This window comes from Vombatus ursinus, unplaced genomic scaffold, assembly GCF_900497805.2.
Source record: "Vombatus ursinus unplaced genomic scaffold, bare-nosed wombat genome assembly UNPS02014837.1, whole genome shotgun sequence".
NCBI lineage: Eukaryota > Metazoa > Chordata > Mammalia > Diprotodontia > Vombatidae > Vombatus > Vombatus ursinus.
Genome location: NW_020954615.1, coordinates 7183980 through 7211184, shown reverse-complemented (window position 1 = coordinate 7211184; position 27205 = coordinate 7183980). Strand labels below are relative to the sequence as shown.

General features: G+C 44.6%; 1 protein-coding gene across 1 annotated transcript in view; it reads right to left on the bottom strand.

Annotated features, from left to right (window-relative positions):
* LOC114026269 (dihydropyrimidinase-related protein 2) overlaps positions 1-27205 on the bottom strand; it is a 104881-nt gene that overhangs the window by 48322 nt on the left and 29354 nt on the right. Inside the window, exons 4-5 of the mRNA XM_027839937.1 lie at positions 2415-2579; positions 129-190 (exon numbers count right to left, since the gene is read on the bottom strand). Of these exons, the coding sequence (XP_027695738.1) occupies positions 129-190; positions 2415-2579 (227 nt within the window). The remainder of the gene's footprint in view (positions 1-128; positions 191-2414; positions 2580-27205) is intronic.

The following is a 27205-nucleotide window of genomic DNA, read 5'->3' as shown; positions in this document are numbered from 1 at the left end:
AGAAAGAAAGAAAGAAAGAAAGAAAGAAAGAAAGAAAGAAAGAAAGAGAAAGAAAGAAAGAAAGAAAAGAAAATGAAGGTTGTTAAGTATTGCTGAGTCTCTTTGGAGACAACATGACGGATTCCTACCTGGGAATCTGTGAGCTGGAAGCGATCTTTGAAGGCCATGTACACTAAGAAGGAGTTGACGCCTGGTGGAGGGAGAGAGAAACAAGTGGAAGAAACTGTCAGACAAATCAAACAAGGCAGAGGGGGGGAAAGGACAGCTGTCCTTAGTGAGGGAAGGACTCTGGAAGACACGCTGCCTTCATAGGGCAACAAAGGTTTGCTGATGGATTGACTGACTGCTGGGCTGACAAGATGCTTCTCTCTTCAGCACCCAGCCTCCCTCCCTTCATCCAGTCTACACTGATTTGTTTTTTTCAATTTTACTCATTGTTTAATTATTTTTAAGTTTTTGCTGCTATCTTTTGTTTTTAGATTATCTTCCTTTCCCAATATATAACAACACTCATTAGTATTTCTTTGAGCTTTGCATACGTTATCACCTTTGACCCTCACAACCACCCTGGGATGTTAGATGCTATTATTATCCCCATTTTACAAAGTGGATAATAAGGACAAGAAGTGAAGTGACCTGTCTAGGGTCACAAAGACAGTATCTGAGGCAACATTTGAACTCAGGTCTTCTTAACTCAACCTCCAGCACTCTATCCATGATGATACAAAGTTGCCTTGAGAATCAGCCCACACTAACTTTTAAGAGATGCTTATAAAAAATAAGTCTGTCAGCTCAGAGAATAGAATCTGCTCTGATCTGGTCAGACGTGACTGTAGTATGTACAGATGTGACTCAGGGCTGTGCTAAAGCCAGCTCACACTAGATCCCAAAAGTTGGTTGTTAAATTTCCATTGCAAATATTTATACCTTGGAAATGGGCAAATATTGCAAATCTGACCGTTGTTTATTTTGTTGATTAGCTAGACTTGGGAAAGTGATGGTGAAAATGTTAATAATGCTTAGATTAAACATGAAAGTTATGTCATACATACTTTTTCCCCCTGAGAGCAGGTGGTTAAACATTTACTCAAATATACACCAGCACAACCAGACTAGTATCTCTAGCAAGGAAGCTAGGAACTAAGGAGCAAAAAAGCACCCTTGCATGGGTGCCAAAATCTCTACCCCTTCCCACCAGAGTCTTCTCAGCAGGGGCTTCAGAAAATTCTTGGGATTTGTGTCCCAGAAACCCAGGGCCACAAGTAATGGAGGTTTGAGTCAAGTTCAGATAACATGGCATCCCCAGGAAATACTAATGCTTCTAGGAAGGACAGTGCTTACGGCTTATAAAGCACTTCACTGGAGACATCCTCTCTCTGGCTCCTCGTAATACTGAACTGTGTGATGGAATGATGTGTTTGTGTAAGCAATGGAAAGGATCAAAGTGGGTGTGAGGAGAAGCACCAAGGCTGAATAGCGGGGTTTGGGGTCAGTTTGTGAAGGGCTTGGAATGCCTGAAGAGTTTATATTTGATCCTAGGGATTCTAGGGAACCTCTAAAGTTTATTGAGGGGGAGGAAATGTAATGTAGTCCAATTTGTGTTTAGGAAAAATCAATATGGCAGCTGTATGGAGGATGGATTAGGGACGGGCTTGAAGCCAGGAGGTCAACTACAAAGCCATGGCAACATCCCAGGTAAAAGGTGATTAGGACCCAACCTAGGGTGGTGATTATGTGACTAGAGAGAAGGGGATGATGGGAGATGTTTTCAGGGGAAATTGGCAAGACACCTTCTGATTGGGTCTATCAGGTGAGGCATTGGGAGGATCCAAGGATAATGCCAAGGTTACAAACCTGGGTGACAAGAAGGCCAGCTGGGGAGAAGTCAGGTTCACCAGCACACTAGTAAAGGGCATCCAAGGAGGAACACAGTGGAGGAGATGATTCAAAGCTCAGCTCAAATGCCATCTCCTCCTGATAGCCTAAGTCCATCTTCCCCTACCCCAAAATCATTTTAAATTAACTTGGCAGATACATTGTACTCACTCATCTGTGTACAAATCCCCCAAACCCAAGTGGAAAACAAGCATTTTGAAAGCACAGACTAACTCATTTTTGTCCTTGTATCCCTAGGACCCAGGGGTGAGTGGGTGGGGTAACACAGCAAATGATTAAAATGTAAGCTCTGTGAGGGCAAGAACTGTTCCATTCTTTGTATTTGTATCCCCAGCACCTATCACAGTGCCTGGCCAGTAGTAGGTGTTTAATAAATGCTTGTTGATTGACTGTTTGTTTGTTGAGTTGAGTTGAACTCAACTGAACATACATATATAAATGTCACCCGCCATGATAAATAAAAACAGAGGTCCTAGAATGACCTTCTCCACAAGGGTGACATGTCACTGCCAACCTACCATGGTCCTTCACCAGTGTTTCCATCTCCTCCTGGATTCCCTTATGCCACTCTGTGATATCCACATGCAAAGAGTAGTCACAGCAAGACTTGCTGTCTGCCCATTCTCTCCACTGGTCGAAGGCTGTCAGCAGGCTGGTCCCGGGCTCAGGAACAACATGGTCAACTAAAAAGAAACAAACAATTAAGCCATTATTGAGGGCTCTGAGCCAAGAGTCTATTCTTATCTCTGGCCACAATGAAAACTTCTTGAGTTCCAAACCAAGATGGCGCTCTCTATGGCTGGTATCAAGGAATCCACTTATTCAAGCTAATGACTAGCGATGAGTAGTTAAATCAGAGTCCAGCTACAAAAGTGTACAGCACTGAAACTGTGTGGGAATGATGTAGATCTGGTTTCCTGGTTCAAGACCCATGAAAACAAAGGCCTCGGGAAAGTTTCATGGACAAGCTTTCCTTAGATAGAACGTTAGTGTCAAGTGACCTGCCAGGAAAACAATCTCCTCTTCATGCCTCTCACTGGTTTTAAGACATCCACCTCCCAATACAAGCAAGATGCTTTAAGAAGCTGAGCTGGGCAAGGGGCCATAGAGAATGAGTCTCTTAAGAGTTCTCTCACCTATCGCCTTTCCCTGGCTTTGATAAGGCTGGAGGGAGCGGACAAGTCACCCCCACTCTAGTTTCAACAGCATAATATGACTGTATTTATGCGGGAGCTTTCATCTGAAGAACTCAAAAGCATTTCAAAAACCACACCCACACTGTGTCTACTGTTACTCAAAGAATCACAGAATTTGAAAACTGGAACTTGGCAGTCACTTAGACCAAGCAATCCCCACCATACATATAGTGTTCTTGGACTTAGTAATTCCTACTATACATATAAATATATATATATATATATACACACATATATATATATAATTGGACTTAGAATCAAAAAGATCTGAGGTTAAATCTTGCCTCAGGCACTTACAATTCTTGTTCCTATGTGACTGTGGTCAAGTCACTTAACCTCTCTGTGACTCAGTTTCTTCATCTATAAAACGGGGTAAACAATAAACCTGCCTCCCAGGGATATTAGGAGGATCAAATGAAATGACCTTAAAGTGCTACAGACATGCTACTATTTGTTGTTGTTATCGTACCACGCCCAATGAGCGGTCCACCAGCTCCTGCTGGAAGCTATCCAAGGAGGGGAGGCTGCCTGTTTCATTTTTCAATTATGCCCAGCTTCCTCGGACCCTAAGCCAAGGATTTGGGTTCAAATCCCGCCTCAGCCCACTATTCTGTGTGTGTGTGACAAATCCCTTAACCTCTTTTGGCTTCAGTTTCCTCATCTATAAAATGGGATGGGGGGAATCTGGGAGGTGAGGAAGATCAGAAAACCCAAATGCCTGGAGAATTTAGAGATAACATGGTTAACTTTGAAGAACAATGAATTCAGAGTCAAAAGACCTGGCTCTGCAGCTTACTACCTATGGGACTTCAAGCAAATTGCTTTACTTCTCTGGGACTCAGTTTCCTTTTTTTGTAAAATGTAAAATGAAGAGGTCAGCTAGCTGACCTCTAAATAACCTTCTAGCTCTAAATCGAGCACCCTGCTCAACCTCTCTCTGGGTTCTCTTCCTCAGAAAAATGAAGGGTTGGACTAGACCAGTGGGGTCCACCTCAAAGGATCCCTACATACTACAGATGGATTTAGAAAACCACAAATTAATAACATCTGTGTTGCATTGTATTGGTGTTGATTGTATTAAACATTTCCTAATTACATTTCCGTCTGATTCTGCCTGCACTAGGAAGTTTTGTAGAGCCAAGAGTTTGACCTCTCTGGACTGGATGACCTCTAAGTTCTTTTCTGCACAAAGTCTCTGATCCTTTGATCCTACCTGGGTGACTTAAACTCCATGTGCCTCAGTTTCCTCCTCTGTAAAATGAAGGTGTGGGCTAGATGGCCTCTGTTGTTCTTTCCGGCTCTCAATCTATAATCCTCTGACTCCAAATTCAGGGATCTTTCTACCATTGTCCTCTTCTTTTTCTCCCATCATTCACTATCCTTCCTCCTTCCACCCCTTTTTGCCAATGAGGAAACTGAGGCATAGAGAGTTCAAGTGATTTGACAAGAATTCCACTGGTACTAAGTGGCAGAACAGGATTTGAACTCAGGTCCTCTGGCTCCCATTCCAGAGCATTCCCCCACCATACACTGCCCGGAGCCAGCCTGGTTAGGGAGAGGACAGGAAGCTTTCCAGCGACCGAGCTTTGACTTCCTCTGGTCAGAGAGAGCCTGCAATGACTCGTCAAGGTCAAACTCACCTGAGAAGAAAGGCACAGAGACGCCAATCTAGGAACCCTGATGCCCAGGGACCTCCTCAGCAGAGCCTCAGTGACTCGCTCAGCGCCAGTCAAGCAGCTCCCTCCCCCTAAAGGCCGCCGCAGCCTCAAGACAGAGCTCGGATTTCGGGAACAAATCCAAACTTGGGAGTTCTGCCAACCTGTCATAATCTAGAGTGCTCGTCTTTCTGCCTCTGAAAGTGCAGGGCTATGGCTGGGGTTGGGGGGAAGTCTCTGTGCCTTTTTAACTAGATGGGAAGGCACAGAAGACAGGCACAGCTAGCCTCAGCTAGGTTCAAGTTACCCTTTTAGCCGCGTGACCCTGGGTAAGTCATTTAATCCCTTAGGTCATTGGTATTAAACTCAAATAGGAAGTAACCACATATTAACATTATATAAACCACATTGTATTTTTTATTTTGTTTTTTATTTATTTTTATTTTGTTAAACATTGCTCAATTACATTTTAATCAGGTTTTCCAGGCCCTAGAGTTTTGCAGGCTTTGGGTTTGACTCCTCTGCTCTAGGAAGCTCACTTAGATTACAAATTGCAAAGAAAGTGCTGACCTACACTGGTGGAGAGACTTGCCTCACCTGGGAGTTCATACTAATGAAGAAGGCAAGGGGCTCTTTTTCATTAACATGTTCTTAAATGTCTTAACCACTAAACATTTCAGGAAACATTTTTATTTCCCTGAAACTCACTACTCCATGAGCTTCAAAGAGACAGGGAGTGAGGATTTATACAGATTGTATGATGCCTAAGAAAAAGCCTGGGTTTGGAACCAAGAAAAAAGGATTCAAGAGGTGGCCTTGTGACATATTAGCTGTATGACTTTGAACAAGACTCCTAATCTCTCTGAACATCAGTTTACTCATCTGAGAAATGAGGATAATAATTTTAACTATCACTACTTGCTGTCCAGAGTGTTGGTCATGAAGTAAAGTCTGGAATTCAAATTCTGCTCCTAAGGCTTACTAGTTGTATTACCTTGGAAAAGTCACTTAACCACTCAGTCTTGGTTTCCTAACCTATAAAATGGGGGGGGAGGGGAGAATAATAATGCCCATCATTATAATCCATGGAGTTATTGCAAAGTTAAAATAAGGTAATATACAGCACTTACTACACTTAAAGCCTTATATAAAAGTTAGTTTTCATTACTATTGATATCCAAAAAGATTCTTGTCTGTGAAAAAAGTGAGAGATCTCAGCTCCGTGGCCTGTTCCAGTTCTGACATTCTGTGACCTCAGATCTCATCATCTCCCACTGGCCTGGGCCAAGTGTACCTCTCCTTCCCTGGAAGGCTTCAAACAATGGCTGGACGCCATCTTGGGCCAGTTCTGGGACCCATTTTCCAAGACCTATGGGACCCTGTTAGGGGACAGGTGGGACTAGATAAAGTTTATTCCAACTGCAGATTCTGTGAGATTCTATGACTCTTATACCCCAAGTTTATAAAGACAGCAGAGTAGCTCATGGGGATGGCTGAACTTTCTGGAGGACCCTGGGAAGTTCACCCAACCCAAGAGCTGCCCTGATGTCTTTATAATCTTTGGGATCGAGTCATGGAATCTCACAGAATCTGGAGGTGGAAGAAACCCTACTGGCCATCTAGTCTAACCTATCCCTGAACAGGATCCCAAAGGTCTCAGAAAATGTGTCCTAGAACAGGCCCAACATATAGTCACCCAGACATTGTTTAAAGCCTTCCAGGGAAGGAAAGGTTAGCTAGGTGGTGCAGTGGATAGAGTAGCCGGCCTAGAGTCAGGAAGATTCCTCTATCTGCGTTCAAATCTAGTCTCAGACACTTACTAGCTGTGTGACCCTGGGCAAGTCACTTCACCCTGTGTGCCTCAGTTTTCTCCTCTGTAAAATGAGCTACAGAAGGAAATGACAAACTACTCCAGTGTCTTTGCCAAAGAAACTCCAGATGGGGTCATGGAGAGTCAGAAATGACTGAAACGACTGAATAACAACAGCAAGAAGGGAAGAACTCTGCCTCTGTAGGCAGTCCATGTCACTCTGAGGCAACTCAAATTGCTAGGAAGATTTTCCTGGTCTCAAGCTTAAATTTTCCTCTTTTTTTCTATTGGTCTTCAGTAGCAAAACCTTCAAATGGGAGAGATACTATTTTTCGTAGTGCCAGGGAATGAAAGAACTCAATATTGCACTCTAAAGAGCAGGCCTCTCCGAGATACTTTCCTCCATGCTCACTGAACTCTTGAGAGGCTCCAGGCAACCTGATGGGGATGGCAGCTGGCTGTGAGAGAAGACTTCCAGGAATCCAAGCTCCAATGGAGTCCACCTCAACAGAATCACTTACCCTCAACTGATTGCATAGACCCATCACTCTAGAGATGCAAGGGACCTCATACATCATCTGGTCTAACCTCATGTTTTTACAAATAAGTAAACTGGGGCCCCAGAGAGGCAACGTAAGATCAGTCTTGGCCAAGGTCACACAAGTAGGGAGGAACAAAGCCAGGGTGGGTACTCCAAATGCAAACCCTCTTACCATCTCACTAATATGGCCCCAGATTTTCCACTTCTGAAAGAGGGAGGGCAACAGCCACTGGGCAACCTCCTCAAAAACCCCTTCCATGATGATCTCTGATCATCAGGAAATGATTATGACCATCGATGGACATCAATATTTATTTCATGTGCAATCATCTTTTTATTATACTATGTTATGGAAATGCTTGTTTTATTCCATAAACTAAAAATAAAATAAATAAATGTGGGAGAAAAATGTATTGAGTTTCCACTGTGGTGAAGGCACCATAGGCTAGATGTTAGAGACGCAAAAAGAAATCCAATAGAGGTCCTGCCCTCAAGAAGGTTACATTCTAAAGAAGGGGAGATATGATCACAACAAGGTATGACCCAAGGGAAAGGATGTTGTGGTCCAGGAGGATGAACACAGAGAACCTGATTGTAAATCCCATGTCTATGCCCTCCTGCCTATGTGACCCGTAACTAGTACATTCTCATCTTTTCCAGGCCTCAGTTTCCTCATCAGTAAAATAAAGGATGTTGAATTAGATGAGCTCTGGATCTAAATTCTACAATCCTAGGAAGCACATCATCCACGTGTCAAGAGGCCTACGCTCTCTAGAGAGACTCTAGAGAGGTCTAGTCTAGTCTTCTAGACCCTAGAAGACCTTGGTTCAAACACTGCCTCTGGAATTCCCTAGCCATTGACACTGGGCAAGGCTCTTAATTGCTCTGGCCTGTTTTTCCTATGTGTAATGGGACCAGTAATATATACTACCAATCTCACCAGTTTATTGTGAGGATCAAATGGGAAAATAATGTCTGGCTAGCCCTGGGATAACTTTAAAGTGCTACAGAAATGTCAGTTATTATCTTAGGAGAGTGGGATAAGTGGAGAGGAGAGGCCCAGGCCATGTGCTAAGAGAGACCACACCAGAGAAGAGCAGACAAAGTTCAGACTCCTCTTGGAGGACCAGGGAACTGACATCAAGAAAGAGGGGGCCCAATGTTGGGTCTTAAAGGAAGGAAAAGACTCCAGCCATGGAGATGGCTGAGCACTACAGACAAGAGGCTGGACCTGTGATTTCAGTGAATTGAGGAACTCCCAGATAAGAATCCTTCCTGGTCGCCAACTTCTCTACAACTAATCATCTCAGAGTGGCTCAGAGTACTGACAGGGGCAGTGACCTTCCTAGGGTCACACAGTCTGTCCATGGCAGAGATGGGTCTTGAACCTAGGACTTCTTGGCTCCAAGGCAAGCTTTCTGACCACCACGCAACACTGCCTTTAGTCTGATTCCTACATGGTATTTATCCCCAGTGTAATTTCCAGAAGCTGAATCTAGGTCTTGAGTGAAAAACCTGGGCCTTCACTCTACCTGCCAAAAAAAAAAAAAAAAGTTTCCTGAAATGGTCTGCTTTGTGAACCTCATAAAAGCGTCTCTTTCCCTGACTCCAGGAAATTTAATATTTAAGACATCCAGGAACACGTTTCTGAGAAGCTCCCACGTGTTTTCCCATAGTGTTGCCTTCCTGGTGTTCTCTTGGGAGAAAAGGGGAGGAGGACAGAATGTCCTCTGACCTTCCCCACTGAGCGGAGAATCCCCAGCTCTGACATGAGCCTGGAAAGGGCTGGGACAGGACACTCAGCCCTGCACTGACTGAGAGCAGAGGTCTTTCTCTTAAATGTGGCCACTTCTACCCCTAGACCCTCCCCCCAGGCCTGCTCAACACACACACACTCTTTTATTGGGAATAAGAAAAGCCTCAGGCCCTGAGGCCAAGGGGCTGGTGAGGGGTGGGGGGGTGGGGGGGAACTAACTTCACAAGAAGCTGTCAAGCCTGCAGCTATAAACAAGGCCCTTGGAGGCTGGTGTTTAGAAATGGAGAGAAATTCCGGGGAAGATTCCATTGCTAAGAGAGCTGGGAAGTGGTCCCAGGAGTCCAGCCCAAGTTCAGATTTAATAAGATAACTTCTGAAAGTGCTCCAGGCACTACCTGGAGACAAAGACTTAGTAAGAGTTCTACTTAAAAAAAAAATTAAAAAGCCTTCAAAAGCTGCCCAAATTTCATACAGGTTAGAAATCTGCAATGGAAAGAACAGGAGGTGGCGTTGTAGATAGAGCACCGTCCAACTGAAGAACTGAGTTCAAATCCAACCTCAGACACTTGACATTTACTAGCTGTGTGATCCTGGGAAAGTCACTCCCGATGGCCTCTAGAGAAACACACACACACACACAGTTTAGAACCAAAGAACCAGGGTTCAATTGGGAGCCAAAAAATAATGGAAGAGCACTGACTTTAGAGTCAGAGGATCTGAATTCAATAATCTCTGTTTGCCTCAGGTTCCTCAACTGTAAATCTGGGGTTATAATAGCACCTGTATCTCAGGGTTGTTGGGAGGATCAAATGAGATCATATTTGTAAAAGCATTTAGCAAAGTGCCTGGAACATAGCAGGCGCTATATAAATGCTTATTCCCTATCAACTTTGCCCCTTGGGTAAGTCACTTTAGTTCTCTGGGCCTTGATTTACCCATCTGTAAAATGGGGAAGGAGGATGAACTAGATGGCTTCTCGGGTCCCTTCCAGTCCAAATCCATGATCCTTTGTCTAGAAGACTTCGAAGGTCCCTTCCAATTTTGCATCTATGGGCCTATGTCAAATTCAAAGCAGACAAAAGACCTGGGGTCAGACCTCAGTTCGGCTGGCCCATGTGACCTTGGGCAAGTCACTTAACTTTTCTGAGTCTCAGTCTCCTTATCTGTAATATGACATGGTCCCTTCCAGTTCCAGACCTGTGACTCTATGTCCTAAGAACTAATCATTGGTATTTCAGGTAGAAATATTTCTAGATCATGAAAGAACAGAAGATCACTGAACACCCACTTGAAAAAGGAAAGATCTGACAAGAACCTTGTTTTAAAGTCAATCAGGATACTTTGTAATTATAATATCCAAGTTTGGCCAAAGTGAAGAGAAAAAACAAAAAGGCTCCCTGCCTTCGCTGCAGTGGTGGGGGGCCTCAGCTGACAAACTGGCTGGTTCAGCTTACTCTGCTTTCCCCTTTTTTATATTCACTGTTACAAGAGATGCTCACTGGACAGGGAGGGGGAGAGAGAATCAGAAACAAACCTGACGGTAAATCAAAAGATTTCAACAAAAAATTTTAAATTGTAAAAAAATAAAGTTTAAAACCAAAACATATCAGAGTGGTAGAGAAGAGAGGGAAACCAGAACACATGAGAGCAAGAGCTAAAAGGGCCCTCTGAGCAGAGATCTGTGGAAGCCTAGGCACTATTTGTCAAAATCACAGTTTTTAATACATAAAACTGTTCCTGACTGTGCATATTTATGATAAGGGTCTTATTTTTATATATATTTTTTCCAATGGGAGGAGGAAGAAGAAATCAACTTTTGTTAATTGATTACAAAGGAAACCGATTCTATGGAAATACAATTATCAAAGGATTAAAACACAAATTTGTGAACCCCAGATAAAAACCCCCTGCTTTAGAGGTCTTACTACCTCAGCCCCTCATTTTACAAAGGAGGCAGCTGAATCTCAGGAATATTAAGTGGTTTGCCCAATAAGTAGGATTTGAACTCAGGTTCTCTGAGCCTTAAATCAGTGTTCATTCCCATGTGCCGCCTCCATTTCCCCCAACCCTGAATCACCCCAGCTTGGACCCCAGCATCCTGCTCCCACCTAAGCCCCTTCTTTTCCCAGGCTCAGCACAGCCTTCCCCACACTGTCGCAATTGGACAAAAGTCTGATTCACCAGCACAGACAACGTTCCGTTCCATTCCCAGGACACCCGTCTATCAGGGCTCCCCATCGCCAGCCCCTCGCTCACTCCAGCGGTCATTACCACCTGCTCTCCACTCCAGTGTGCATGTAACTAGATTGTGAGTCTGTCTCTGTTTCTTTCTTCTGGGGCAAATTAATCAGCTAGAGATTAAAACCGAGCCGGCATCCAAAGGGAGACAAGAACACGAACACTGTCGGCTTATCTGGGTGGCTTTCCTTTGTGAAAGCTGGCACTGGGCCAGCCCTGAAACATTCTGCAGCCCATGAAGCGAAGGGGGAAGGCTTTGTGGGGGACAGAATGGCCTTTGGTGCCTGGCCCAGCCCTCTGAACCATCAAAGTTTGGAATGAATAAAACAGAAGCGGCCCTTGCCCCAAAGTGGAAAAAGAATTCCATTGAAAAGAAAATTTAAATTCTTTTACAAGGAGAAAGCACAATATACATGCCTATGTTTCCTCAAGTATCTGAAGGGCCATCAAAGGGAAGGACAATTAGGCTCCTACTTGGCCCCAGAAAGAGTCAGAAACACGGACAGCGAGTGGAAGTTAGAAAAAGACCCATTTTGACGATGTTGGGAAAAACTTCCTAACAATGAGAGCTCTCTCTCCAAAAGTGGAATGGACTAAACTGTTTCTAACTGTGCATACCCTTTGACCCAGAGATGTCCCTATCAGGCTTACATTCCCAAGAGATCAAAGAAAGAAAGGGGAAAAAAGACCCAAAGAAATATTTATAGCAGCTCTTTTTGTAGCAACAAAGAACTGGAAACTAAGGGAGTGTCTATCAACCGGGGGAGGGATAAACAAATTATGGTTTACGAAGGTGATGGAATACCATTGTGCTGCCAGAAATGTGGTTTCAGTGAAACCTGGGATGATTTGTATGAACTGATGCAAAGTCAAATGAGCAGAACCAGGAAAACAATCTACAAAATAGCAACATTGTAAAGGCAAATTTAAAAGCCTTAAGAACTCTGACCAAGCATGATTCCTACCCACCTCCAGACAGAGAGGTGATAAACTCCAGGTACAGAGTAAGACATATTCTTTGCTTCGTGGCAAATATGAGAACTAGTTTCTGTTTGACTATGAATATTTATTATAAGGGTTTCATTTTCCTTTTTTTCCCAATGGGGGAAGGAAATAAAATCAACTTTTGTAATTAAAAAAATAATTCTAAAAAGAAAAAGTAGAAAGGGTTGTCTCGAGCAGTAGTGATTCTTCCCTCTGGGGGTCTTCAAGAAAAGGCTGGTTGATCACTTGTCCAGTATTTCTTGTTCAGATATGGGTTCAACTAGATAGTCAATGAGGTTCTTCCTAACTGAGATTCTGGTATCTCTGTACCTTTTGTTATTATTATTGTCATTATTGTTATCATCAACATCATCATCATCAATTACCAATTATGTAACACAAGTGTTTGCAACGGGCTTACGTACATTATCTCACTTGATCCTTGTAACAATAATGTGAGGTGAGTGCTATTATTTTCCCATTTTACAGATGAGGAATCTGAGGCTGAGGGGAGACTCACTACCTCTCAAGGCAACCCTTTCCACATTAATATCAATGATGATAGATTGTAATGAAGGTGACCAGGTATTCTGGAAATATTGTTATTCCCAACTAACTCACTGAGGTTGGAAAATCAACTCTTCAATGGAAAGAAAGAATGCTAGATTTGGAGTCAGAAGACTTTGTTTCCACCATTTAGAAGCTCTATCGCAATGGACAATTAAACACCCCTATCTGGTCCTCAGTTTCCTTATCTGTAAAAGAGGAGGCTGGGAGAGGATCACTAAGATGTCAGCCAATTCTAAGCTATGATCCTGTTACTTTCACCAAAAGACAACAATGCCTTTTCACAGGCTCAATAATGACCGAGGACAAAAAAATCACATCTTTTAATGTCCTATTAGGGAAAAATATGTCTTTTTATACGGGGGCAAATACACAAATCATTTTCTAATTGCCCACCATGTTCAGCCTTGGCTAAGCTGATGCCCAGCTTCCTAGTATGTCTATTAATAGTACTCAATTCCAATTTCTGTATTCTTTTCAACTATGCTAATAAACCAGTCATGCAAAACACATGTGAGCTATCCCGAGAGGGTCAGCTAATGAATCTAACACAGTGGGAAGATGGCAAAGAGGATCCAGCTTGAATAATGGAAATCAACTTGGGGCTCCAGTTAGGGATTGTGTCAAAACTTCAGCACCTCATAAAATGCTCTTTCTTTGAGGATTGGTAAAGCTCATGCCCAGCTTGCCTGCTTGCACTTCAGATCAAAGGCCAGGCTGATAGGATCTGGATATAGCGATGAAGGATCATTTATAACGTGTAAATCTTTCAAGAGTGACGAACTAAACTATGAACAGAAGTCCTCCCCTTGAATCATTGAAACCAGACTTGGAAAGAGTGGCAGGGTCCCTTTTGTGCATCTGTGGGCAACGTGAAGCCCACAAAATCTGCCCAGAAATTTGTCTCATTGAAGTAAAAATGGAGCTAGCGTGGGGGACTGTTAATAAGTGAGCCACTTACTGAGGCAGAGTGGGATGTGGGATGGATTTTGAATCAGAAAGCCTGGGTTCAAAGCTCACCTCCCCTGATTACTAATTGTGTGGCTCTGAGTAACTCACTTAAGTAATATTACCTACCTCAAAAAGTTGCTGCAGGAAAAGTCCTTTAGAATGTACATGAATGTAATTTATTACCTGAAGCCTTCCCGGATTGTACCCTCCCTCCCAAACCACCTCATCTTTAACAATTTTGTGGGTAGTCACTTTAATGTATTGTCTATACCAGGGGTGAAGAATCTGGGACCTTGAGGCCACTTGTGACCCTCCAGGTCCTCAAGTGCAGCCTTTTGACTGAGTCCAAGTTTTACAAAACAAATCCATTTATTAAGGGGATCTGTTCTATGAAGTTTGGATTCAGTCAAAGGGTCTCATTTAAGGACCTAGAGGGCCACAAGTGGCCTTGAGGCCACAGGTCCCTCCCCCCTGGTCTATACACTTATATACATTTGTACTTCTGTTCTCCCCCATAAGAATGTAAGCTCCTTGAGGGTAGGGAGTGTCTTTTTTTCTTTGTCTTTGTAACCTCAGCATTTAGCATAGTGCCTGACAAATAGTAGGTACTTAATAAATGTTTATTGGTTAACTGATTGACGAGTGGAGAAAGGCATGGCTAGCAAGACATGGCAACGGAAGAATATTATATCTAATTCCTTCCAAGAGACAAATCACCATTTACCCATCTCGGCCTTTGCTTCTCATTCAAGGCTGTTCCCTGACCTTGCCTTCAAGGCTATATTCAGACACAACCAGGAGACAGGCCAAATCTCCCAGCAAGTTGAACACTCTTCTCTTGGGTTTTCCTACATGAAATAACATCCCATAGCCCATTAGTAAAGGAGCCTTCCTAAGCCTCCTCCCACCAAGTCCCCAGGCTAATCTAATCCTGCACAGTCTCCCCACCAGGACCCAGTGGGGATAGTGTGGGGAAGGGAAAGGGGAAGGAGGGAATAGAAGGCAGTCACCCCTATATTCCATGTAAGGATGCTCCCTCACATGACTTGGGGTTCAACCAGCACATATGTGGAAGAAATGGGGCTGAGTAACTGAAGGAAGGGGAGGGGAAGGAGCAAGGGGGAAGGGGAGAGGAAGAAGAAAGAAGAAAGGGAAGAAGGGAAGGGAAAGCAGAGATAGGTCACATCCAGCTGCAGCTGCCGGCCAGACCCCCAGCCAGGGCTCCCTCCCCAACATGAGTAATTCAAGGACGCAACCAGCCCAGCTGAGGTGGAGACATCACGCCGACCTCCGTGTTCCATCTGCACAATTAAACTGGCTCTACCATTGTCAATTCCAGTCAGCCAAATAAAACCATTGGCCAAGGCCAGAAACTGGACTCTAAGATTATTCAGGAAAAGAATCATCAGAAAGGCACTGCCTGGTCTTCCGCCTCTTCTTCTAGGGACTCCGTACTGCTTAGTATCATAGGCTCACAGATTTAGAGCTGAAAGGGACCTGAGAGGCCATTCAGTCCAACCTCCTCATTTTAGAGATGGGGAAACTGAGGCCCAGAGATGTTCAGCGAGTGGCCAAGGTGTTAGAGTACCAGTCCTGGAAGAAGGTGATAGCATCCTCAATGCTATCAGAACAGGTCTAGCTTGTGTAGATAGGAGTCACCTAAGAGAGACACTTCCATCAGAGAAAGTAGCATTTCCCAGTTCCTAGATTTTTCAGGATATCAATCCACCATTTCTTCCCCTTTTGTTTTTTGGTCTTGCTCTGACAATGCTCTTCACCAACCTGATGAAATAACCCAAAGCTCTCCTCGAACACCAGTGAGTAAGTCTGACCATGTCAGCCCTCCTAACTCAATGAACTCCAGTGACTGCATGGTACCTCCAAGAGCAAACATACAGTTCTCTGCTTGGTAGTTAAAGCTCTTGGTAACCTGATGCCTTCTTACCTTTCTGGTCGTCTTATATCTTATTCCCCTCCATGTTATATTTGTGGCCTTCCACCTCACAGGGCTTGGGCTAGTTATTCACTTGGCTCTGAGCTTGGGCCATGCCCCTCTTCCTCTGCTTTCTCTATTCCCTCCAAGTCTGTTAAATCTTCCCCAAATCCCAACAAGACCTTCACTACCACTCCCATAGGGGTTAGGATTACAGTGTGTGGTGCCTACATACTTTTCAACAGTGAAATGAAAAGCAAGTGGTAGGACTCCCAGCTTTGAGAGAGAAATAAGACCCGGTGTAAGAAATGATGAAGCAGATGGTCTCAGAGAAACCGAAGAGCTTACTTCAACTGATGTAGATTAAGGTGAGTAGGAAGAGAAGAATAAGTTGTGTAAAGACACAAAACTTAAAATTTTAAGAACTCTAATCAATGGAAAGGCCAATCAAGATTCCAAAGGACTCATAACGAAACACGCTTTCCACCTTCTAACAGACAGGAGATGCAGGGTGCATTGAGACATATTTTTAATTACAACCAGTGTGGAAATTTGTTTTGCTTGACTATACACATTTGTTACAAGGATTTTTTTTCCTCTTTTTCTAATCAGGGTAGGGGAAAAATAGGAGGAAGGAAGAGAAAATAGATTTTAATTGAAAAAAATTAAATTAAATTTTAAAAAGAAAAGTTAAGCCCAAATGACTAAGTAATTTGTTTGAAGTCATCTGGAGCCTTGTGACAGAGCCATAGATAAGCCGAGGTCTCTAGCCTGCAACTTACACCTGCATAAAAAGGGAAACAGACCTGTGTTACACTAAGCTTTAAGCGATAGACAGAAACTCAATAAAAGAAAGATAAAGGACGATATTTGAAGGCAAGTATCATTGGCAAAGAACAGGGATGAAATTGTAGATTGGGAAAGGAGAGAGGAGGAAGCTAGGTGGCACAGTGGATGGAATGCTAGGCCTACAATTAGGAAGACTCATCTTCCTGAGTTCAAATCTGGCCTCATACACTTACTAACTATGTGACCCTGGGCAAGTCACTTCACCCTGTTTGCCTCGATTCCCTCCTCTGTAAAATAAGCAGGAGAAGACAATGGCAAACCACTCCAGTATCTCTGCCAAGAAAACCCCAAATAGGGTCACAGAGAGTCAGATGTGACTGTAAAATGACTTAACAACAACAAAGGGGAGAGGACAGGGCAAAAAGAGGGGCTGAAATAAAGCCTCTTCTGAATGGAGCCTTTGGAACCCAAGGGAAAATTTCTATAGAAGATCTTAAAAGAGTTGATGAATTTCACAGGAGGTCATATTTCCTGTGATTAGCCAAGCACTGGCCTTGGTATAAGAAAAACCCTTCTGCACAACTAGAGTTGTCACAAAATGCAATGAGAGGTGGTTGGCTCCTCCTCATGGAAAGTCTTTGAGTAAAGACTGGGTGACAACTTGTCAGGTATATTGGACAGGGTATTCACGGTCAGCTACAGCCTGGACCAGATGACCTCAGAGGTCCCCTCCAACTCTATGAATCTGGCGCAAGAGATACTCTTATGCCTTGCCTAAAGTAACAGGGAGGCTTCCAATGCATTAAGTGGTTCTGTGGAATAACCATGGAAAGCAGGTCAAGAATTGCACAGGGTACTGCTGTGAAAGACGGAGGGACGTGCTTTGCATAGAAGGAGGGAGTGCCTTCATTGATCAGATCAAGTATGCACAGAAGTGGCCATACTTGTAGGGACTGGTCACAGGGTCCCCCGGAGATCTACCTTGCTCAATATTAGGATGATGACATTATGTGGGACTGGTACTATACAGTACAAGATCCTCAAATGTGTAAAACCCTAGAACGGGAGAAGAAGAAGGGCAGTGGGGGAGGCCATGACGTGGTTCTGCTCTCTTCCCCAGGGTGGCAGGAATGCAAGAGATGGCAGAGAAGTAAATGAGAGGGGAGCCTGGACACAGAGCCTGGTGAGGATGCTAAGCATCCTCACCGCTGGCCAGAAGCTTCATGGCCCTAGAGTCAGCAGCAGTAATGACCAGACGGGAAGAATAGAGCGCTGTTTTCCCCACTCCCGCCGCCCGTGTCGTACAAATGTGTCTTTAACTGTAATTAAAGATCGGGAGACGTGGCCCTGAAGGAGTTTTATATTTCATAGAACATATGAGCTAAGGCCCAACTTACTAGCTGGATAGTCAGAGGCAGCCTGAGGGCACCATGAACTAATTTTATTATACTTTTTATAACCCTTTAACTCCCCAAGAGCAGAGAGAGGATTTCACATGGATCTGGGCCATTTGCTTCCCTCCCATTATCGTTATAACCAACAACAAGCTTACTCAGAGAGCTCATGCCTACAAGATGAAATGGACTCTGAAACTCCCAGCTCCTCCTTACTGTCACCCGTGGGGTCCCCCCCTCCCTCGGACTGGAGAGGGTGGAGGGTGAACATTGACGAGTTCCTGCACCATCATCTGTAGAAGGCAGGGACCAGGCAGCCTCCTCACCCCATGGGCAGGACTTTATCACACCCTCCCTCCCATTTTCAGCCACTTTTGCTACAGTCTTCCCCATCTCAGTTGTGAGTTCCTTAAGGGTGGAGACTGTTTCTCTCTGTAATCACAGAGCTCAGGTCAGTGTCTGGCACATAGTAGGTTTACTGTTTAACTGAGGCTACAGCCACCTGAACCCAAAGAAAGGAAGGCACAAGGTGCGATTACTAGAGGAAAACTTCCTGCCTCCCAGCTGGCCCAGCAGGCAGAGGAAGAGGTGGTCTGGGAGGCTTTCGGTCCACTGAGAAAGGGAATGAATTAGTCATCAGTCACCCACCCTTGTGCTCCACACTGACACCTAGTGGTTACAGAAGTATTTCTTTACAAAATGCTTTCCTCAAAGCAAACATGAGGTGGGATGTGCAAATGTTATTAATCGCACTTCCTTGGGCAAGAGGAGTTGGGGGGAGGGGTACATTTTATCCATGTAGGGAATTCCCAGTGAAGAAACTCCCTCCATTGATATAGATTTAAACTTGTTGTAGGACTTGAACTCAGGTCTTCCTGACTTGGCAGCTTACAGATCAGGAAACTGAGGACAAAAAGTTTTCAGGCCAGTCATGCAGCAAAAGGTGAGGCGTAACAGGTGGGGAGTCAAGAGCTTCACTGGTACATGCAGAATATTAAATATCTGGAGGCAGGAAGGCCTCTAACATGCTGAGTTAAAGTAAATTAAAATCCTAGTCAATGGGATCTACCCCGGGGTCTTCTGGGTACCATTTTCTAAGGTTGACTAGTCCAGACTTGCAGGGCCGGCTCAGCTGTGGAACATTTAGAATCATGGAATCTGGGGGTAGGAAGGTTCTCAGAAGTCACCTCATCAATATAATTCTACTGTTAAGTTCTAGGGGGAGGAGGGGAGGGTTACAAACTTACGATAATTATCATTATAATTCCCATCTCCATAGTCCAGAAGGGCAGCATGGTATAGTAGAAGACCTGAGTTCAGATCCTGTCTTAGCTACATATGGGCTATGTGACCCTGGGCAAGTCTCTTAGGCTCCTCAATGCTCTAGGCTACTTCCTAACACTACATGCTACAGAGAAGAATCCTGCCAGCATTGGCAGGAGTTTCCCCATGCAAGAGATCCTCTTACCAATGAAATCACATCTTTTCTGCTTCAAGGCTTACAAAGCAGCACTTTGCTCAAAACAGACTGGAGGGGTGGGGAATGCAAATATTCTTAATTCCATTTTACAGATGAGAAAATTGAAGCCCAGAATGGTTAAAAGGCTTACTCAGAGTCACTGAGTTTTTTCAGAGCCAGGATAAAAGAAGACATGGCCCCCGCCCCTTAGAAAACTCCCAGATTAACAGATGGTCACTAAGGGCCCTGCCAGGTCTAGATTTTTGTGACTGAATAGATGTGTTTTTAGCAGCCTAAGGGAAGGAAGGAGTCTAACAAACGAAGATAGTGTTGGTTTTAGGGAAACTGGCACTGGGGAACTACCTACTCTCTCTACTTCCTTATCTTCAGTGGCTGGTTTTTGGGAAAGGGAGGGAATTTCCATTTAAAGCTAGTCCTAATTGAGAACAAATTCTTGTGGGTAAGTTAAAAGAGATAAACAACAAGACCTCCAAAAGGAACAAGCTTAAAATGTTCAAGACGGACCAACAGGGTCGGCCCCTCCTTCATCTGCTTTCCCCAAGATCTGACTGCTAAGGAAGCCCCTCTCTGGAGCGCCCCAAGGTTACATGTGTCAGGATGATAATGAGGTGGCCGAGAGGAGGGTGTGAGTAACTTCCTCTGTTTGTCTCAGCGCTGGGTTGCTCAGGGCTACCACACCACAGATCTGGGCCTGGCTTGCCAAAAATAAGGGCTTCCCGGACTGTGGCAGAGAGCACACACACAAAACTTAGCCCACTCGGCTTTCGTGACCGAAGGCCAGCTCCGTCTCCCGGCTTTCCTTCCTGTCCCTTCCCTGCCGAGAAAGGGATCCGAGGAACCAAGGGCCCTGCGTCTTCCTCCGAGAGCCACGGCGTTCATAAATACACATGTGCTCAAATGTTCCACTGGCCGCAGACCACAGGCTGACATCAGTCGCCAAGGAAGGACAATAAGCAGATGGGTCGAGCACGGTCTTGTTTACAGGTCATTGCTATGGATAATCACTTGTTAGCCTAGGACACTTATGCGTACATATAGACATATATATGTATGTAGGTATATACATATATAAAATTTTTAGTCTGAATCTGTGATTTCAGCAGGATGAGGAAATCCCAGTGTGGAAACTCCCTCTGAAATGTAGACTGGCAATTCATCTGTAACTCGAGTTTTAAGAGAGTGGCCTAGGGGGCAGCTAGGTGGCCCAGTGGATAAAGCACCGGCCCTGAAGTCAGGAGGACCTGAGTTCAAATCTGGCCTCAGACCAAACACTTGACACTTACTAGCTGTGTGACCCTGGGCAAGTCACTTAACCTCAATTGCTTAAAAAAGAGAGAGAGAGAGAGTGGCCTAGAGCATGGAGGAAGGGAAATTACTTGTCGAGGGCCATTCAACCAGTGTATCAGTCAAGACCAAATCAATAAACATTCATTAAGCACCCACGATGTGCCAGGAAGACGCAAGATTTGAACACAAGTCTTCCTGATTTCAAGACCAGACCTCTATCCACCATGCTATGCTCCCTCATTCTTCTTAATTACAACAATCATTATATGCATTTGTTGACTGAGCCAGGGTCCCTACTTTGAAATGACACAATGGTAAAATTAGCATTTGGGGCAGCTAGGTGACACGGTAGAAAGAGTGCTGGGCCTGGAGTTGGGAAGACTCATCATTCTGAGTTCAAATCCAGCCTCAGACACTTCCTAGCTGTGTGACCCTGGGTAAGCCACTTAACCCCGTTTGCCTCAGTTTCCTGATCTGTAAAATGAGCTGGAGAAGGATCTCTGCCAAGAAAACCCCAAATGGGGTCACAAAGAGTCAGAGTCCAAATGAAAATGACTGAAAATGACTGGAAAACAACAAAAATTTGCATGTACTATAGAATTTAAATATATCTTTTACCAACAGCATTAGTAGTAGTAGTAGTAGTAGTAGTAGTAGTAGTAGTAGAAGTAGTAGTAGTAGTAGTGATAGTAGTAGTAGTAATAGTAGTAATAGTAGCGGTGGTGGTGGTGGTAGTAGTAATAGTAGTGGTAGTAGTAGTGATAGTAGTAGTAGTAGTAGTAGTAGTAGTAGTAGTACTTTCTATAATGCTTTAAAGTTTTCAAAGCACTTTACAAACATTATCCCGCTTAATCTAAATACTCAGCATCAAAGGATTTTCTCTGGGAATGAGAACAGGAACTGTCTCTAGAATGTCTCTAAGAAGTGGACATCTAGGGGCAGCTAGGTGGCGTAATGGATAGAGCACCAGCCCTGGATTCAGGAGGACCTGAGTTCAAATCTGGCCTCAGACACATAACACTTACAAGCTGTGTGACCCTGGGCAAGTCAGTTAACCCCATTGCCTAGACCAAAAAAAAAAAAAAAGGTGGACATCTAGGCTTTGCTTAAAGACTTCAGGTGAGAGGGCCCACCCCAAGCAGGCCATTCTACAGTGGGACAGTTCTCACCCCACCCCCACCCCCAGAAGCAGGCCACTCTTCTGTGGGAAGACTCTCATCGGTAGCAGGTGTTTTTCTTCACACCAAGCCTACACTGGCCTCTTTGGAGCATCTCCCGCCCCACCCCCATAGCTCCTGGTTCTGCCCTCCGGGGCCAGAAATAACAAAGCTGATCCTCAGCCTTCTGATAACCCTTCAAATACCTCAAGGCAGCTGTCATCTCTTCTCTGAGATAAACATGCCCATTCCCTTCAACCCATCCTCCTATGACATGGACTCAAGGTCCTTCCCCATCCCAGTTGTCCTCCTCTGGCCACTCTCCTCTTGATCAATGGTCCTTATCAAACTGTGGTGCCCAGAATTGAACCCAAGGCTCCAGATGTGGGCTAGGATTGTCCTTCCAAATATAAGAGAGCCCAGTTCAAACAATCTACATTTAACAACCAACTCATAAACAGATCCCTCATTAATGAAGGGCCTAACTGTTCCTCTGGGGGAGGCCATGAGGCTCTCTGCCAAACCCATGCTATGTAAGAACACATATGAAAAATGTAGCTGTCAGACTGCGGCTGAACGTAAAAGCACCAGGAGGCAGGGTCCCACTGATGTCTGTCTCAAAGGCTACTTCCAAGGTTACACAATTCTTTGACTTGCCACCTCCACAGAGGGCCAGCCCATCAGGGCAGGAAGTGCAGATGACATCATATGTTGTTTAGGGTCTGTCTAGAGCCAACAAAACTGACAGGCTCCCCCACCCCTAAGCCCAGCCAGGAACCTGGACCAAGTTCAAGAACTTAACACAACATGTCTCTATTCTGGGATATGGCCATTGTGCCATTATATGCCCCTGGCTTGGCCAAGTTCAGGCTGGGGTGCACTTGTTGACTGTGGCCCTTTTCCTCCAGTGATTCCAGCCCCAATATCTGAATAAAAGTTAGTGTGCTTAGACAACGGCCAGGCCAGATGAGGGGCCAGGGAGTTCAGAGACCCATTAATTACCTTCCACAATTGTCTGGATTGTTGAAAGTTCAAGCCCTCAACCAAAGCCAGCCCAGCTCTTTCTCTAGTATACTTAAAGGGCCTCCTCCCACAGATCCTCTTCCATCTCAGGGACAGCAAAGATACGCTCTGAGGAGCCAAGTTCAAAAGGTAGTTTCAAGGACATTTTTAAGGCAGCCGAAGTTGGTGAAAAGCTGGCAGACACATCAGAAGATTCTGAGGCACTAATGGATAGAGTTAGGAAACCCAAGAAGGCACCACTAGGGAGGCCAAGTGGCCTATGGGACACCCTCTGGCTCCAAATCAGAGTAACCCAATGAATAAGATCCAAGGTAGGAAAACCACCCACCTGCATGTTTCTGGCTGTGGATGTTGCGGAGGAAGCTTGGTCCAATAGAAAAAGTGACAGGTTTGGAGTCAGAGGTTCAGGACCCAGCCCTGCCACCAGTGTGGCCCTGAGCAAGTCATTTATCCTCTCTGGGCCTCAGTTTCCTCATCTGTAATGGAGGTTGAAGTGGATAACCTTCTCCAAGCTCCCTTCAGGCTCTAAATCCCATGATCCTCCAGGGGTGTTCAGGCCCAGAAGAGGGTTCTTAGAGCAAGAAGAGCAAAGGGAAGGACGAGGAAGACTGGTTCTCAGGGGTGGGAATAAAGACTGGAAAGGAATGGTGAAGGGCGGCTGGCAGGAGAGGGCTCTGGGTAGCCTTAAGGTGGCAAAGAAACATGGATGTGGAAGATTAGAGGAGAGGAAATGGGTAATAATGGTCAGTCTGACCTAACCCTAACCATCTCCCTACCTAACCCTAACTTCATTAGACAATGAGTTTCTTTCTTTCTTTTTTATTTTTAGGCAATTGGGGTTAAGTGACTTGCCCAGGGTCACACGTCAAGTGTTTGGTCTGAGGTCGACTTTGAACTCAGGTCCTCCTGACTTCAGGGCCGGTGCTCTATCCACTGCACCGCCTAGCGGGTAGGCAGAGAGTGAGCACTCCTGACCTTCCAGGCTTTCTCCACCATGACTCCAAGCAGGGACCTTCATCTCTTCCCCACCCCCACTTTCCAGCTTCCCCCATTAGAATGTAACCTCCTCAAGGACAAGGAATACCCTTCTGTCACACATATTTGCAATCTCTGATTTTAGGACAGTGCCTGGCACATAGTGAGCACTTAATAAAGGTTTGTTGACTTGACTGACTAGCTTTGTGACCTTGGGCAAGTAACTTAATTTATCTGGGCCTCAGTTTCCTCATCTGCAAGTTTGGAATAGATGACCTCTAAGGTCGTGTCCAGTGCTAAATTTATGATCTTATATACAAGAACAGCCTGCAGGACTGAGTCAGATACCCAGAAAGGGTCATTTTAGTGCCTTCCGGTGTCAAAAAAAAAAAAAAGGATCCCTGGGGGAAGGGGGGAATAAAGGGAAAATGGTAGCATGGCAACATCTGCATGGACCCTCTCACTAGCATTCTTTTTTCCATCACTGCCCCACTCACGAGTTTCCGGCAGCTCCCCCGTGGCTCTGGGGACACATTCCAGCCGGTCGTTCACCGTCCTCCACACTTCATTCCTGCTCTATCTCGCCAGCTTTCTCATCACTCCCCACCACAGCCCGGCCCTGTTGCCCTTAGGACATTCCAACAGCATTCAGGCCTCAGCACAGGCAGTTCCTTCGTGCTCTGCCCTCCACCCTTCTGCAGAGCCTTCCACTTGTCAGGACACATTCCACCTTCCTTCCCAGGCTCGGGTCAAATCCCGTGTCTTCCACGAAGCTGCCCATGACCAGCACAGTCTACACTTAACTCTTCCTCTTCTAACTTTATTAAAGCACCAACTTCGAATCACCACAACCTGGTTCTAATCCTGACTTGACATTTATTGGCTGTGTGAGGCCAGACAAGCTCCTTAACCTCTCTCAGTCTCAGTTTCTCCAACTGTAAAATGGGGGTAATAATAGCACCTATTTCACAGGGTTGTTATGAAGCTCCAATAAGATAATACATGTAAAGTGGTTTGCAGACTTTAAAGTGCTATATACATATTAGTTATTGTTCTTGTTGTTGTTACATACCACCTTATGCTATTAATTAAATGACGTGCTTTCTCTGCTTTGTCTCTGCATTGAGATTATAAACTTGAGGGCAGGGACCACATCATACATTGCTCTTGTATCTTTCATCCAATCAATCAATTAATTGACAAGTATTTTTATGTGCCAACTTTGTGCCACTCTAGGCGCTCGCTGGAGACACAAAAAACAAAGAATGAAACAATCCCTTCTTAAACTCAGAGGCGACTCAATCCACAAATGGCCATTCCAGTGAAATGAACGTTTCTTCCATCATTCTAGAGAACTGAAGCCAACATTTACGCTTTAATTGAGACACAGGCCCAGGGGAGATGCAAGAACCTTCAGTGGCTATCTGGTCCAACCCAAACGTCAACAAGTATCTCAAATGACACACGTCCAACAAGTCGTCTTCTACTGTGGGCTTGGAGATCTCCAGTGAGGGCAAACTCACCGCCCTTCAAAGGCAGCCCTCTCCACTTTGGGATGTCCCTAACGGGAGGAATATCTCACCTTCTATCATAAGCTTGCTCTGGAAGAAGATGATGGTGGATGAATCAATGTTACAGGGGGCAATTGGGAACAATGTTATAAAGTGGATGATTAATTGTACAACTTTATAGGAGACTGAGTTTTCTTAAAATATGATAACAACATCATTGTGAAAAGCTGGTTGTGACAACTTTATAAAGGATATGTCTAAACAAAGAATAATATAAATAAATATTAAATTATTCAAAATGCAGCAAAGAAATATACTCTTCCCTGTACTATGTTGTGCTCAGCCCTCCTCAGACCACATCTGGAGTAATGTCGCTGCATTAAAAAGGACCCTATGAGTCAGTCACTCCCCATTTTTGAGATTGAGAGGAAATTCTGACTCGTTTCAAAAAAGACTGACCCACTTTCCAGCTGAGGGATATCCTTTCTCTTCTTTTTGATTTTCATTGTTATAGCCATTCACTGTCCAGCTAGATCATTCCCTCTCCTCCACTCCCAAATCAATTCACGGTAGCTGCTCTTTGAAACTGCAGTCCTGAAAGGGAATTTGGAGCAAGCAGCTCCAAAACTGAGCCAGAGATGGCAGCGGACACACTCACACAGCAGGCTCCCAAACAGCACCGACACCCCAGGCTAGACTGTCATCTTCTCTGTTCAATCTCCACCAAACCTTAGGATGTAGGGGCTTTATCCCCAGCACCAGCCAAGTTCAATATGGGTCACAAGTGTGAAGAAGCTGCCAAAGAAATGGGATCTCATCATCCCTTAGAATGTTGGAGCTGGGAGGGACTTCACATGTCCTCAATTGTGACATTCTCACTCCACTGGAATGAGGAAACCAAAGCTTGGAAACCTAACGGGACTTGCTAATGAGGGTCTCAGTCAGGCACCCAAATGCTTGACCCTTAATCAATCAATAAGCATTTATTAAACACCGACTGTGTATCAGACTTATAGATACGAAGTGCTGAATACCCAAAGACAAACACATGAGAATCTCTGGCCTCAAATGGCTTTGGATTCCCTAGGAAGAGACCACACGTACTCATAAAAGCCTATTTTTTACAATGCAAGGTCATTTTTCAAGAAGGCTGCCGCTGCTGCAGTCTGTCTGTCCTTTGTCTCGAAGAGCACCATGACCATCAAGAAGGTGATGCCATGGCTTTCAAGAGAACTGGATTTAAGTGAGGAAGAACTGTGCAAGGGAAGGTACTAACAGTTTGGGTGGATCAGAGACTCCATTAATTGAAATTCAATGTCCTGATTAGCATAACAGTGGATGGAGTGCTAGATTTCAAGTCAGAAAAACCTGAGTTCAAATCTTGCCTAAGACACTAGCTGTGTGATACTAAGCAAGTAACTTAACCTCTCTGGGCCTCATCTTCCTCATCTGTAAAATGAGAGACTTAGACTTGGCCTCTAAGGTAGCAACCAGCTTGTGATCCATAATTGATGATGATGACAACGAGGACGACGACGACGACGACGACGATAATGATTTTTACATCATTTGAAAGATTGAAAGCACTTTAATCTCATTAGATCCTTATAGCAACCCTGTAAAGTCAGTGCTATTATTATCTTCATTTTACAGATCAGGAAACTGAGGCCCAGAAACTTCAATTTACTCAAGATCACACAGGTAAGAAGCATTAGAGGCTGAATTTGAATCCAGGTCCTCTGCCTCCAGAGGCAGTGCTAGAAGCAGCACTGGGAGACTAAATCTCACACACACACACACGTGTACACACACACACACACACACATCATAATAAACCTGGATGTAGTTGACTCTGGAGACAAAATGTGACGCAGAGGACTAAGTTCATTAAAAGGGGTGGGGTTAGGGAGTTAAGAAAAATGAAAGCCAACAAGGCGGGGCAGCGAGGTGGCACAGTGGCTAGAGCACCGGCCCTGGAGTCAGGAGGACCTGAGCTCAAATCCGGCCTCAGACATACAACACTTACTAGCTACATGACTCTGGGCAAGTCACTTAACCCCAC